This window comes from Acomys minous (assembly GCF_964271855.1).
Source record: "Acomys minous genome assembly, chromosome: 2".
NCBI lineage: Eukaryota > Metazoa > Chordata > Mammalia > Rodentia > Muridae > Acomys > Acomys minous.
In genome coordinates this window covers 85,609,435-85,624,035 of record NC_140484.1, presented here as the reverse complement: position 1 = coordinate 85,624,035, position 14,601 = coordinate 85,609,435, and the positions used below count along the sequence as shown (strand labels likewise).

At 55.6% G+C, this 14,601-nt stretch overlaps 2 protein-coding genes across 3 annotated transcripts; both read right to left on the bottom strand.

Annotated features, from left to right (window-relative positions):
* Nucleotides 1-855: 855 nt before the first annotated feature.
* On the bottom strand, nucleotides 856-3,272 carry NTF4 (neurotrophin 4). Of its 2 annotated transcripts, none has more exons than XM_084759426.1 (3): nucleotides 3,148-3,272; nucleotides 2,098-2,224; nucleotides 856-1,499 (listed from the first exon to the last, which is right to left on the bottom strand). In XM_084759426.1, the coding sequence occupies exon 3, from the start codon at nucleotides 1,486-1,488 to the stop codon at nucleotides 862-864; it is 627 nt and encodes a 208-aa protein (XP_084615552.1). In that variant the 5' UTR covers nucleotides 1,489-1,499; nucleotides 2,098-2,224; nucleotides 3,148-3,272; the 3' UTR covers nucleotides 856-861. The 2 variants fall into 2 exon arrangements, with proteins under 2 accessions (XP_084615552.1, XP_084615553.1); XM_084759427.1 differs by lacking the exon at nucleotides 3,148-3,272 and adding an exon at nucleotides 2,636-2,653.
* A 2,418-nt stretch (nucleotides 3,273-5,690) lies between these two features.
* On the bottom strand, nucleotides 5,691-12,303 carry KCNA7 (potassium voltage-gated channel subfamily A member 7). The gene is made up of 2 exons (XM_084759148.1): nucleotides 9,992-12,303; nucleotides 5,691-7,545 (listed from the first exon to the last, which is right to left on the bottom strand). The coding sequence occupies exons 1-2, from the start codon at nucleotides 10,547-10,549 to the stop codon at nucleotides 6,727-6,729; spliced, it is 1,377 nt and encodes a 458-aa protein (XP_084615274.1). The 5' UTR covers nucleotides 10,550-12,303; the 3' UTR covers nucleotides 5,691-6,726.
* Between the last annotated feature and the right edge of the window lie 2,298 nt (nucleotides 12,304-14,601).

Here is a 14,601-nt window from a genome sequence, read left to right as displayed (position 1 = left end):
GAGCTTCAAGGCCTTTCTTGCACAGAGCACATTCTCTAAGTTCTGGGCCAGTTGCTTTCAATATTTTCCCATCTGACCATACGCCCTTCCCCCACCCCCATACACACAGGACAGGTTAACTACGTAGCCCAGGCTGCCTTGGAAGTCAGGCAATTCTTTGTCTATAGCTCTCAAATATTATGGTTATGGGTACATATCAAAAATACCAGCCCTACCCCTCTCTCCCCTTCCTTCATATTCCCTCTCTCTCTCTCTCTCTCTCTCTCTCTCTCTCTCTCTCTCGCTCAAGTTCTCATATAGACAAGGCTGGCCTCAGTCTAAGTAGCTAAGGGTGGCCTTGAACTCCTGATCTACCTGCCTTTACCTCCCAAATGTTGGCAATTGCCGATGTGTACTGCCATGCCTGTTCTATGACGCCGTGTTCAGGACAGGGCCCTGGACTTGGTGCATGCTAGGCAAACAGAAACAGCCCGCCAATTGCGACACGGCCTCTGCTCATTCATCACTTTCGTATGTGTTCTTTCCTTGTCCCTCTTGCCAGGGTGAACCAGGGTCCTCGGATGTTGGAATGGTCAGCTGAGTCCTGTATTCGGTCTGATAAACAGTAGACAGTAAGCATCGGCTATTATTATTATCATTGTTGTCAAGTTCCTCCAGGAGACCTCCTAGTCATCTCTTGAAACCCCATTTGGTGTCATCACACATTCCACAGGCTGAGCTCTCAAAGCGAGAGGGATTTGATTCTGTGGTTACGTCTATTCCCAGTCAGAAGGCACGGTATAGCAGCCAGGCCGCCTGTGAGGTCCTTTCAGCGTCCAGCTCCTTTCTTCCCTCAACCTGAGCAGTTTTGAAGCCCAGACTTCAGGCCCGGCCTGTTCGGCTGAGGAGCGTACAGACACAAGCTGTGTCGATCCGAATCCAGCGCCAGCCCACGCGGCCCTGGGAGTCTGCAGTCAACGCCCGCACATAGGACTGCTTAGCCTTGCATTCTGACAGCCAGTGCCTCCGATCCACGCCGCGACAGCCCCCTCCGCCCACACCTGGGCCACCTTCCCCAGCGCTTTCGGCCTTGCAGCGCGTCTCGAAGAAGTACTGACGCAGGGGACTGCCACCTGCTGCAGGCACCTCGCCCAGGACTTCCACCTCGCGCCCACGCAAGTCCACAGCCGTCCGCCGGTCGGTCACCCAGCCACTCACTGCGTCGCACACTGCCAGCTCACCCCGGCGGCTTGCGGGCGCCGTCTCACTCACCCCGCGCCGGCTGCGGTTGGCTGGGGCCCCCGCGGGCTCTCCATAGGCCCCCGCCTCCAGCAGGAAGAGAAGAGGGGGGCCGGCAGGGGTGCCCCTGGACAGGGCCACGCGAGGAGACAGGAGGTCCCACTCAGGGGCCAGAAACGGGGGCAGGGTGGAGGATGGGGGTTGGGCCTCCATGGGGACGCTGGGGAGGAGGAAAAGGAGAAGGAGGAGAGAGGAAGGGTGGGGGAGCATGGCTTGCACACCTGAAGATGGAGAGAGAGAGAGAGACTGTCGTCAGAGGAGCAGGAAGACACCTGGGTAACAGAAGTCAGAGGACCCCATTGCGTCCTGCCTCCCGCCTCACCCCAGGGCAGCCGGCACCTTGGCAGACTGTGGGAGGGACTTAGGGGCACCCTATGTTGCAGATCCTGAGGAATGCTTTACTTTTCGGCTAAAGATAACTATTCAGTTAGTGCAAATTAATAGCCAAAACTGGGTGTGGTGATGTACATTTGTAACCTCGGCGACCAGAGGCACGGGATGGCCGCAAGTCCGAGGCCTGCTCTGTTAACACCATGAGTTAGTTGCTCGCCAGCCAGCGGCTGTATATAGTCAAACACAAAGAAAAATCGGTTCAACTGGATCCCAGAGCCAGCAAGGGGATGGATGGGTAAGATTTGAACTCTGAACATTGCCACGTGGCCCTCGTGTTCCTGTAACCGGGAGGAGAGGAGCCCTTGTTGATTGAGTGAGAGACTGACCCGGCTAGGTGCTGGGACATGCTGGGAGGGTGATGGAGCGACTAGAACGTTTTAGAAGCTGGGCCAGGGCTGGAAGGCAGCAGGTGAGTGAATACCAGACCTGTCAGCAGCAACAGCACCTCCGCCTCCTCACTCTGGGGCTGGGGGCCCCCAGGCTCTGTGGGGCCCCTGTGTAGGATACAGGTAGTCTCCTCCCTGACATCTCAGGAGAGGGTGGGGGCCACCACCTGTGGGAGGAAGGAAACCAGTTATATAGGCAGATGGGGGGAGGGCACGATCTCCCTATTAAAAGCCAACTTCCCAGAAGTTTTTTGAAAGCCTAGGGTACCCTGGAGCGGAGGCCCCGCCCACCTCCAGAGCCGCCCCCGCCCCCTCCTCTCGGTGCAGGTGACTGCTCTTGGAGGGATGGGAAGCAGATGGAGGGGGGGGGGGGAAGGACAGAGAGGAGGGGCAGGTGAGGCGACTGGAAGAGATTACAACCCCTCCTCCCGTTCCTCCACTAGACGCAGCGGGGGTGGGGCTGGCCTGGACACCCGGGTCCCTGCCGGCCCACGCTCTGGGTCCCTGAGGCTGCTTCCTGGAATGTTCGCTCCGCGCAGGACAGGCCAGGGCCCGCCCAAGACTCCGACTGCGCATACCTGGAGTGTCTGGCTGGCCAGGCTCCGAGATGGGGCAATGGGTAGTGTTGAGAGTGATCATCAGGGGCAGAGGTTTGCCACACTAATACAGGGAGTGAGCGTGCCTGCTGCCTCCTCCCTCAGACTAGGTGTCCAGGTCCCCAGCTGCCACCTTCCTCAAACCCAGGGTCCCAAGGCCCCAGAATCATCCTTCCTCAGCGAGGGTGACCTGGTTCCCTAGATGCCTCCTCCTCCTGCAGACTAGGTTTCTTGGACTCCAGCCGCCTCCTCCCTCAGACCCTCAGGTTCAAGGGTTGTGGCCCTTCCTCCAAAGTGCTTGTAAGTGGGGACTCCCTGCGATCCTTACTCCTGAGGCGGTTGGAGGGAATCCGTTCTACCTCTGGGACACTTCTGTCCTGCCTCAGTTTCCTCCGCCAAGCCCCGCCCCTGTCGGCCCCGCCCCCGTCCCTCCCTACCCGGGGGCCGGACGACCAGGACCGCGGAATCTGCCAGAGGAGGCGCGGAGCTCTTACCTGGGGCGCCCTTCCCTGCTCCTCGACTGCCCCTGGCGCCGCCGCGGCTCCTCCTCCGGCTCGCTGGCAGCTCGGACGCCCGCTGCTCGCCCGCTGCCCGCCGTTTGTGCTTGGGAGGGCCTGGGTCTGGGAGGAGGCGGGGCGGCGCCCGACGGCGGAGGAGGGGCGGGGGATCCCGCCTAGCTCGCGCGTGCCGGCACCTCGGAAGCCTGGCCTCGGCCACTTCAGTTCCAGGAGTCTAGGCTGTATCCCTCCTCCATCAGACACTCGGGTCCAGACCCCGCCCCTCCTCCTGCAGACCCAGGGGTCCAGGCTTCAGCCCCTCCTCTTTAAGACACAGAAGTGCAGACCCCCAGTCCTCCACCCTCAGACCCAGTTTCAGAACCCCAGCCCTCCTCCCTCAGACCTAGGGGTCCAGGCCCCAGCTTTTCCCTTCAGATGCGGATTCAGGCCTGGGATTGCTGTGGTGTCTAGTGCCGGTTCCCACCCTCTCTGCTCCTGTCTCCTCTCCTGGATCTCTCTGCCAGACATTAGCCAGCTGGGCTTGTGCAGAGATAAGGCCAAACGCTGGAGACAGTGACTGTGGGGGCTCTCTCCCATAGGGCCTTCCATCCTGGAATTTCCTGGCTGAAGACCAGGGAGTCTTGGGGTGGATAAGAAAACTTCAAGGTATTTAGAATGAGAAAACCGTGGTGGGCTTTCAGAATTGTGACCTGCCTGTTGAGTGAGATAAGCTAGCTGTGACCCATAGGAGAGAAAAGACAGAAAACAGGGGACAAAAAACGCAGCCGGAGAAGCCAGAGCCCTAGAAAGAGGGAAACACCCCCAAGAAGCGGACCTCAGAAAGAAAGGCAAGATGCTGGAGAGACTTCAAGCAGGGTCGGGACCACTGCAGCTGGACGGGTGGGTCCCTTGGGTGGCAGGGCCCTTTGCTCTCCCATGCCCCCACTCTGGGACTCTGGCTCCCCTACCCCTGAGCTATATTTAGGAGGAAAGCTGACACTTGCTTGGGGGGGGTCACCCAGCACCCAACCCCCCCAACCTAAATATAGCATGGCAAAGTGGAAGGAAGGGTGTCCCCGGATTAAGGTGTTCCCCTCAAGTTGCCATCCCAGCCAGGGTGACTCAGGAGCCCACTCCAGTTGTTTACTGGAGGTGGGAAGGGACACTTCCTAGTCTGGGTGTCCAGTTGGGTCACCTCTCTGACCTCTCCCTCTTTCCTGGCATGGCTCATCTCTGCCAAGGGACTCCATCTCCAGTCTGGGGGGGGGGGTCAAAGGAGAGATCAGTAAAGAAGAGAGGGAAAGTCTCGCTTTTCTTGACGTCCTACCCTCTCTCCCTCCCTCCTTCCCTCCCTCCCTCCCTCCCTCCCTCCCCCTCTCCCCCCTCCGTCCCTCTTCCGGTCTCCCTGCACTCTGCACTGTGCTTTCTCTTCTGTCTATCTGCCAGGTATCTGCCCTCTCTGTGCTCTTTACCTCTTCCCCTGTATCCTGTGATGGATGCGTCTGGGACTAGAGTCAGGCTCCGTCTGCCTTTGGTCCCCTGTGTGCAGAGCAGTCTCCCATTTCTGTGACAGTGTATGCCCACCCTTGGATTCTATCGTGTGTCCCTTACCATCATGCTCTTCCCACCGCCGTCCCCCCCCTTCCCGCCCCCTGCCCCCTTCCTCTCTCTTGTATGGCAAGATGAAGGACGTAAAGGGCTCCCCGCACATCCCTTCCTTGATGTCTTAGATGGCTCAGAGGAGGCACATCCTCCTGGCAGCCTCCCTAAGACACTTCAGCCTCGGGTCTTAAGCAAGAGTTCATATGACTGAGGCAGGTGACATCGTTATCAAAAATAACGCAACACTAGGAACCAGTGAACAGGTTTTAATAAGTTAATGCCAGTCAAATACCTTGAACTCAGTTAGTGATTGTAACCGCTCATCTTCCCTAAAACATATCTCAGTCCCAGAAGCCCCCCAAACTGTTTCTCTATAGCCTAGGTTAACACAGTTGCCTCCTCCCCTATAAGAGGAGGCAGAGGCAGAAATGAGCTCTGTGAGTTCAAGGCCAGCCTGCTCTACACAGTGGGTTCCAGGACAGCCAGGGCTACATAGAGGGACCCTGTTTCAAAAGATAAAACAAAACGAAAAGACATAGGACCAGCGGCCTCAGGCAATACCTGCACACCAGAAGTTGTGGGGTGTCACAGGCAGGCCACCTGCCACCAGTCCTGGCCCTATGACGTGCTGGGTGACCTTGGGGGAAAGCCACAGCATTTTACAGCCTTGGGTCTCTGCCCTCGGAAACATAGAGCACCTCCAGCAGTGTGGTGACCTTCCTTGGCTGTGACGGATACTGACGCCATGGCTTAGAGTCTGTCATGACTCAGAGAACAGAGAGGGCAGCCCTTAGGCTCAAGGCTACCACGATTTCTGCTCTCTTGCTCTCCCTCCCTCTCATTTCTACCTCTTTCTGCTTGTCATCTCATTCTTGCTTTCTTTCCCCTCTCCAGGCCTCTCCCTTCCTCTTCTCTCCCCGCCCCCTTTAGATCTCTGTCCCCCTGTCATGCCTGGCCCAAGTACCTACTCTTTCCTCCACAGCATTTTTCTTTCCTGTGCCACCTCCAGCCTTTGAATCTCTGTGCTACAGCATGGGGCAGCGTAGAATCGGGTCCCAAATGAGCAAAGGAAGCTGGTTGCCACAGAGTATCTCCAGATGGAATGCGACGGGAGGACCCAGGGGGACAGACGGAAACTACCAATGCTACAGTGTATATCCCTGAGCAAGCTTGTTCAGTGGGCCCACCTGTGCGGCCCATGCTTCCTCCCTCGCAGTGGTTTTATCTGTGCCCCTGCGACCCCTGGGTCCTGACACTCCTCTGTAATGTGGCCTTACGGGCTGAACCAGCATTCCAATGGGACTCACATTTGAACCGCATCCGCAGGATCCCATGAGGCCAGAAGAGGTCATCAGACTCAACTGTCATGGCTGACAGGGGCCTCATGTCTCCACACATCTCGTGGCCCTAAAACACTATACAGCACAGAGAACTGTGGCCTCTTCTGTCACCTACACTATAGGCCGGTTTTCCCCATCAGGACCCCGAGCAGACACATTCTGCCTGCAAGACTGCAGAGCTCACAGAATGTAAAATAACTCGAGTCCTAGAAGCACAGCCCCATATAATCTCCCATGCGTCGCCATGTGACCTCTGGGTAGGACCATGCAGCCACGTGCTCACGCCCTAGGGGACTCAAAGCCACATAACTACTCACCGTACACTAGAAGAAAACCACACTTGCCCCCAGTGGGACCCCACTCACTCACTCACACCATAAGATCCAGCCTCTTTCAGTGCTAGAAATGTCTCCAGCTCTGCAGCACCGCACAACCAACGGGGAGCCCCTGGGCTCCGCTCAATTCCTGGCCATTCGTGGTGTCTACACGAGGGTCCCCCTACCTCAGGACGGAACCCCGGATCCAGACTCTCTTCAGTTACCACCTTCGTCTTTGTCTTTACCCCAGCACCTGTCCCCGCCTTCCTTCCCTCTTCCCTCCCACCCCACTGCTTCCTGAAGACCCCAGCTGTCCCTCACACCTCGGTCACCATGTGTTTCCCAGTGGGGGACCAGAGTGGCAGAGGTAGGAGTTCAGGCACCTCAGCGTCCACCAGCCCCCCATTGGCTTTGCCCTCCAGCGTGACGCAGGGCTGTGTGTCCACGTGGCTGTACATCCCTGCCTCTTCGCCCTCTGTCTCCCGGTGGTAAAAGTAGCTAAAGTTAGAGACGATGACGGGCACGGGCAGGGAGATGGTGAGCACACCGGCGATGGCGCACAGAGAGCCCACGATCTTGCCACCCACCGTGACGGGCGCCATGTCTCCGTAGCCAACTGTGGTCATGGTGACCACTGCCCACCAAAACGACTCCGGGATGCTGGTAAAGTGGGTGTCCACCCGGTCCACTTCAGCAAAGTAGACTGCGCTGGAGAAGAGGACCACGCCGATGAAGAGGAAGAAGATGAGGAGCCCCAGCTCACGCATAGAAGCCCGCAACGTCTGACCCAAGATCTGAAGGCCCTTCGAATGCCTGGATAGCTTGAAGATTCGGAAGACGCGCACCAACCGGATGACCCTTAGGATGGCCAGGGACATGGCTGGCTGGCCCACACCCCGCTGCCGGGCTAGCTCAGTGCCCAGTGCCACAAAGTAAGGCAGGATGGCCACGAAGTCAATAAGGTTCATCACGTCCTTGAAAAACACAGCTTTGCTCGGGCAGGCCACCAGGCGCACCAGCAGCTCGAAGGAGAACCAGCAGATGCACAGAGTCTCCACCACAAAGAAGGGATCGTTGAAAGGCGGGCGGGCAGTAGCTCCTGGCAAGGGGCTGGAGCCATTCGGACGAGCGAGGAACTGCAGAGGGGGACAGAAAGCGGTCAGGAAACCAGGCTGACATCTTTAGTCACCGTTTCAATAGCAAAGTCCCAGTAGCAGTGTCCCCAAGTTTCCCCGGTGATCTGACTGTCCTACACAACCCAGGACCCCAGGGACTGTCTTTGGATGGCCGAATTTCTGTTCTTCAGACCTATGGGTGAAAAGGTGGCATCTCCCGGGCCTTTTGGTACAAGGCTGTCATCTCACACTCAGGAGACTGAGGCAGGAAATGTAATTACAAGGCAGACCTGGGCTTTTTGGGATCTATGAGACTGTCTCAAAATTTTAAAAAGAAAAAAGAAAGTGGCGGGTGTAGCGCATGGACACGGTCTCTGCTTAGAACCCCTCTGTGAGGGGTGGGGGTGGGGCTCAGCAATAGCGGCTCCTCACTAGAATCCCCCAGAAATGGGCTAGTGATGTGTGAGGTTCAGTGGCAGAGATCCTGTTCAGCATCACTCAGTGAGGGAGGGTCTGGGGGCTTGGACCAGTGATAGAGTTGCCTGCCTAATTAATGCCCTAGGTGTACCACAGTACATCCAGAATTAAAACAAAGCCAGGCATGGTGGCGCACACCTTTAATCCCAGCACTCAGGAGGCAGAGGCAGGCGGATCTCTGTGTGTTCAAGGCCAGCCTGGTCTACAAGTGAGTCCAGGACAGCCAAGATAGCAGAAAAACCCTGTCTCGAAAAGCAAGCAAGCAAACAAAGAACTAAAACAAGGCCAATTGTCACAGCACACACCTTCAACTCCAGCCCCAAGAGAGTGGAAACAGCTGGATCTCTGTGAGTTTTCATCCAGTCTTTTATTTATTTGTTTTTTTTTTTTGGTTTTTTCGAGATAGGGTTTCTGTGTGTTAGCCTTGGCTGTCCTGGACTCACTTTGTTGACCAGGCTGGCCTCAAACTTACAGTGATCTACCTGCTTCTGCCTCCCGAGTGCTGGGACTAAAGGCATGCGCCACCACACCCAGCCTTATTTTTTTTTTTAATTTATTTTTTTATTTTTGGTTTTTCAAGATAGGGTTTCTCTGTGTAGCTTTGACTGTCCTGGACTTGCTTTGTTGACCAGGCTGGTCTTGAACTCACAGCGATCCACCTGCCTCTGCCTCCCGAGTGCTGGGACTAAAGGCGTGCGCCACCACACCCGGCCATCTAGTCTCCTTCTGTGAGTTCCAGTCCATCATAGGCTCCATAGCGAGACCCGGTTTAGTTAATCTTTTCCCTTGTGTATACTTTTTAAAAATTAACCAAAAATTCTGACACTGTTCCCTCGCTGGTGGGAACTCCTGATCTCACGGTTGATCAGGAAGAATCTCCTTCCTTCTGGTCTCCTGCCCTGCTCCCCAGAGCTGAGCAGGGTGCTGCTCTGCTTCTGTTTCCCTCATGCCTAGCCTTTCCTGATGCTTTCAACCCGGACCAGACTATAACGGGTTCAGAAGGGTTTAAAATGTTGCTGTGTGGCCCTCAGCACCACGCCCAAGCCTGATTCTGTACAAATTCTTACCACCTTGGTCCTAAACCTCACTGAACCATGTTCCAGCTCACTGCCACCCAGCCCTGCCCGACCATCCATCCATCTTCCCTGCTTCTCTGCTAGAAGCACAGACACTGCAGTCCTCAGTGTCTTTGGCCTCACGTATTTTGCACCTGCTGGGGATGTAACCCACGGCCTTGCATGTGCTTGGCAAGCTGCTCTCCATTGATCCGCACCCCTAAGCCCCTCACTGAGCCACGCCCCCAAGCTCCTCAGTTGGGGATTCTAGGCAGGGGCTCTATCACTGAGCCACATCCCTCGCTGGGGGCTTTTAAAAAATTTTATTTGTGTGAATGGATGATTTGCTTGCATGTATGTCTGTGCACCATGCGTGTGCCTTGGTGCTCGAAGAGTCCAGAAGAGAGCATCAGATCCCCTGGACCTAGAGTTACAGATGGTTGCGAGACGGCGTTTGGGTGCTAGGAACTGAACCTAGGTCTTCCGGGAGAACAGTCGGTGTTTCATATGGCTGAGCCGTCTCTCCAGGTCCCTCACTGTGCAGTGTTAGGCAGGAGCTCTACCATTGAACCACACAGCCCCCAAACCCAAGTCACTTTGTGATTCAATGGAGATCTACCATTGAGCCACGCCCCAGTCCCTTGCTGGGGAATTCTGGGCAGCTTGTCTACCTCTGAGGCACATTCCCCCGTCACTGTTTGGCTCTTTCCAGGCAAGGCTCTCTCAATCAGTAACCCAGACTGGCTTTCAACTCGCGACTATCTTGTCTCTGTCTCCCGAGTGCTGGGCTTCACTATGAAGTACCATACCCTGTTTACATATTTGATTTTTTTTTTTTTTCAGTGCTTCCATCCTCCTGCCCCTTGCCACACCTTCTGACTGGCCAGGTCTTCCAAGGCCCCGCCCTGGCCCTCCCCCAAATTCCCGCCCCTCACCGGGCCAGTGGCAGCCGCCACCGGTGCGAGCCCCGGGTCATCGCGGTCGTCGCGGAAGTCTGGCAGCGTCTCGAGGCAGAAGACCACGATGGAGACCAGGATGACGAGCACGGAGACCACGGCGAGCACGCGCGCAGCCTGCGAGCTCTCGGGGAACTCGAAGAGCAGCCAGAGCTGGCGCGCAAAGGCGCGGCGCGGCAGCGGGCGCTCCGGGGGCACCGCGCAGCCTTCGTCTTCCCGCAGCCGCGCCAGCGCCGCGGCGCCCAGCCCGTAGAAGGACACCTCCTCCAGGAAGACATCAAGCGGCACGTGCGCCGGCCGTCTCAGCCGCCCTCCCGACTGGTAATAGTAGAGCACCGCGTCGAAGCTGGGCCGGTGTCGGTCGAAGAAATACTCGCGGCGCGCGCCGTCATAGAAGCGGCTGCGGCGCACCGGGTCCCCCAGCAGCGTGTCGGGGAAGCGGCCGAGCGTGCGCGCGCGGGTCTCGAAGCGCAATCCGGCCACGTTGAGCACCAGCCGCTCGCAGCAGCCGCAGGGCGGCGGGCACCGTGACTCCATGGCGCGCACAGCCCGGGCGACCGGCGAACGGACGTGTGGCCCCGACGCCCAGCCCGGGTGCCGCAGCCGCCCTAGCGGGGTGTCCGGTGTCCGCGCGTAAAAATAGCCTGGAAAGTCCGGCCAGGGCGCGGGGGAGGGGGCGGCGTGACCCCGCGGGGCGCGGGGCGCCCTCTGCCGTTCCCACACCTGCCCTTCCCCACTGCCACCCGCGCGCGTCCCAGTGGGTCTCTTGAGCCTTCCTTTGTGGTCACCTGTTCTCTTTGTCTGGATTTTGGTTTCATGACACAGGGTCTTGGGTAGCCGAAAGTAGCCTAGAACTCTTGTGTACCTGGGATGACCTTGAATTTATGACCCTTCTGCCTCCACCTCCCAAATGCTGGGATTGCAGGCATGTGGCGTCATGGCTATTTATTTGTTTGTTTGTTATTTAGACAATCTTCTCAGCCTGTATCTTAAGCTGACCGCGAACTCGTGGCGACCCTCTGCCTCGTCCCTCCGATTGCTGGGGGGTGTCAGCCATAAGCTATCCGCGGCATGTTTCTCTCTTCCAGTTTTCATCTCTTTGTCCCTAGTCTGTCCTCCTGGGTTTCTGCACTGGGGGATGCACCCCTTTGCCGGTTCTCGTCCACGCCTGTCTCTCTGGCTGGGAGCCTCTGTATCTCTCTCTCTTTTATTATTATTTTTTTTTTTTTACTGACACTGGGTTTCGGTATATAGCTCAGATTGGCTCAATATTGCAATCCTCTCGCCTCTGTCTCCCAATTGCTGGGATGACAGATGTGTACCACCACCACACCTGGATTTGTTACTGGCTTTCTTTTTTTTCTTTCCTAGTATCTCTCAATGAATGTCACTGTGTGTCTGGCGTCATGTATTTATTCCTCTGTGGCTCTATCACTCCCAAGGAGCTCTGAGGCGTCCCTGGTGCTTGCCGAATTCTCGGGGCCTCTTTTGCAACTCTGAACGGTTGCGAATGTGCGCCGGCTCCCGGGCTACTGTGAGCGCTGGAGTTTGTACTTAGAATTTCAGTAAGTGTTTTGAGAATGTTTTGAGATTAGTACGGCCTGGGCTGAAGCCAAGAGTGGCGCCAAGGGAGGCGGGGTTTGCCTGGAAGGGTCTAGAGTCGGCCCGGGAGATGCTCAGGGACACTGTTAGGAACCGAAGGGCAGACAGAAGATGGCCTTCCAGCCGCTGGTGTCTAATGACACTGGGTAAAAAATAGTCCTGTCTGATGGGGTAGGGTGGTAGTAAAGGGCATTGATACCTAGTCACTATCGGGGAAAGGGATCCTCACGCCCTCTGCTGGTGGGACGGAGACCTGCACCAAGAGGTGTAATTCCCCGCTAAACCTGGCCGCGTCCCTTCCGCCCTCTCTCTGATACTCCCGCCCCTCAAAAAATAAAAGTCAGTTATGAGATCAGGTGTGGTGGGTGTCACACACCTTTAACCCCTACACTCGTACTACAGAGGCAACCTGACCTTTGGGTTTGAGGCCAGCCTGCGTTTTTCGAGACAGGGTTTTTTCTGTGTAGGTCTGGATGGTAAGATCATGTCCTAAAACAAACAAACAAAAACTGGTTGATCATGGCAGCGCTGGGGAGACAGAGGTAGGAGGATTCCTGGGCTTACTGGCTAACCAGACTAGCTGAGTCTGTGGGCCCCAGGTTCAGGGAGAGGCACTGTTTTCAAATAGTACTGTGAGGCGTGACACAGGAAGACCCTCCGTGTCTACCTGACTAGAGGAGAGCCCTACCATTGAGCTATTTTGGTTGTTTGTTTCTGTTTTTTTTTGTGTGTGTGTTTGTTTGTTTGTTTGTTTTGGTTCTTCGAGACAAGGTTTCTCTGTGTAGCCTTGGCCATCCTGGACTCACTTTGTAGACCAGGCTGGCCTCGAACTCAGCAATCCGCCTGCCTCTGCCTCCCGAGTGCTGGGATTAAAGGCGTGTGCCACCACGCCCAGCTTTGTTTCTCTGTTTTTGTTTTTCTTTGAGACAGGGTTTCTCTGTGTTGCCCTGGCTATCCTGGACCTTGCTTCGTAAACCAGACTAGCCTGGAACTCACAGCGATCCACCTGCCTCTGCCTCCAGAGTGCTGGGATAACAGGTGTGTGCCCCTTCACCCGGCACTCTTATAAACGTGATTAAGTCTCCAGATGACTTTTTTGTTTGCTTGTTTTTTCATTTTTATTTGGAGACCAAGTCTTGCTAAGTTGCCCAGGCTGCTTCTGAACTCTAGCCCAGGTGGGTTTTGAACTGGCAAGCTTCTGATTTCAGCCTGAAGAGTGGCTGGGGTAACAGCCTGCATCCCAGGGACACACACACAAACACACACACATATACACAATTTTATATAATTTTAAATACTTTAAAAATAATTTATTTTTTATTTTATGTACATTGGTGTTTTGCCCCCATGTATGTCTTTGAGAGGGTGTCAGTTCTTGGAGCTATAGACAGTTGTGAGCTGCCATGTGGGTGCTGAGAGTTGAACCTGGGTCCTTTGGTAGAGCAGTTAGTGCTCTTAACCACTGAGCCAGCTCTTCAGGCCCTCAAATCCTTATTTTAGGAGCATCAGTGGTGTTTCCCCTACATGTATGTCTGTTGAGCTTGTCACATCCCCTGGAACTGGAGTTACAGATAGGTGTGAGCTGTCATGTAGGTGCTGGGAATCGAACCCCAGGCCCTGTGGAGAAGCAGCCGGTGCTCTTAACCACTGAGCCATCTCTCCAGCTGCCTCCTGCCCCAGTGCGTCTTTAGCTCTTTACTTCCTACCATTTGAAGGTGCTGTCTGTGAAACCCAGCCCTAGTGGGTTCTCTTGCTGTCTCTATACTTTGCAGGGGTGGGGGAGGGGGAGCTAAGATGACATAACGACGCTTCATCAGCCTGAAGCCGTGGTACCATTCTCCCTGATGCGCCTCTCAAAAGATCTTAAGCCGGGCTGTGGTGGCGCACGCCTTTGATCCCAGTACTCGGGAGGCAGAGGCGGGCGGATCGCTGTGAGTTCGTGGCCAGCCTAGTCTACAAAGCAAATCCAGGACAGCCAAGGCTACACAGAGAAACCCTGTCTTAAAAAAAAAAGTTAGATCTTGTCCTGCGCAGACTAGGGTCATGGTTCTGTCCGGCGCGCTCCCGGCCACCTTCCTTTGACTCATGCACGGCTGGTTTGTTGGTCTGAAGAAAAATGGCCCCCATAGACTCATCGGTGGGGGCATTGTTGGAGGCGTGGCCTTGCTGGAGGAAGTGTGTCACTGGGAGGTGGGCTTTGGGGTCTCAGAAGCTCAAGCCAGGTCTAGTGGCTCACAGTGTCTTCCTGCTGCCTGTGGATCCGGATGTAGAACTCTTGAGTCCATCTCCAGCACCACGCCTGCCAGCACATTGCCATGCTTCCTGCAGTGAAGATAATTCACTAAATCCCCGAAACGGTAAGCCAGACGCAATGAGATGTTGCCCTTCTAAGAGTTGCCATGGAAGCCGGGTATGGTGGCGCACGCCTTTAATCCCAGTACTCGGGAGGCAGAGGCAGGCGGATCGCTGTGAGTTCGAGGCCAGCCTGGTCTACAGAGCGAGTCCAGGACAGCCAAGGCTAACACAGAGAAACCCTGTCTCAAAAAACCAAAAAAAAAAAAAAAAAAAAAAAGGAGTTGCCATGGAGCTGGAGAGATGGCTCAGAGGTTAGGAGCTCCGCCTGCTCTTCCAAAGGTCTTGAGTTCAATTCCCAGCAACCACATGGTGGCTCACAACCATCTATAATGAGACCTGATGACCTCTTCTAGTGTGCAGGTGTACATGGAGGCAGAACACTGTATAGTAATAATAAATAAATAAATCTTTAAAAAAAAAAAAGAGTTGCCATGGTCGCGGAGTCTCTTGAGACTAATGGAACACTGACTTAGACAGAGGGACCCTTGCTCTAGTTCTTTCCATGGTATGGGAGCAAAAGGTGACCATGTCCTAGTCATGGGGACCTTAGGCTGGAGCTGCATGTGACAGGCGACGGAAGGCTTAAGGGAAGGCTTTTGAGTTGGGGGATGTTGTTCCTGGCCATCTGGAGA

Excerpts from the sequence above, each read along its gene's own strand:
- KCNA7 (XM_084759148.1), bottom strand. The coding sequence starts at position 10,549 with ATGGAGTCACGGTGCCCGCCGCCCTGCGGCTGCTGCGAGCGGCTGGTG. Across the intron at positions 7,546-9,991 it reads TGGCGGCTGCCACTGGCCCG|TTCCTCGCTCGTCCGAATGG; the intron begins GTGAGGGGCGGG and ends CCCCCTCTGCAG.
- NTF4 (XM_084759426.1), bottom strand. The coding sequence starts at position 1,488 with ATGCTCCCCCACCCTTCCTCTCTCCTCCTTCTCCTTTTCCTCCTCCCC.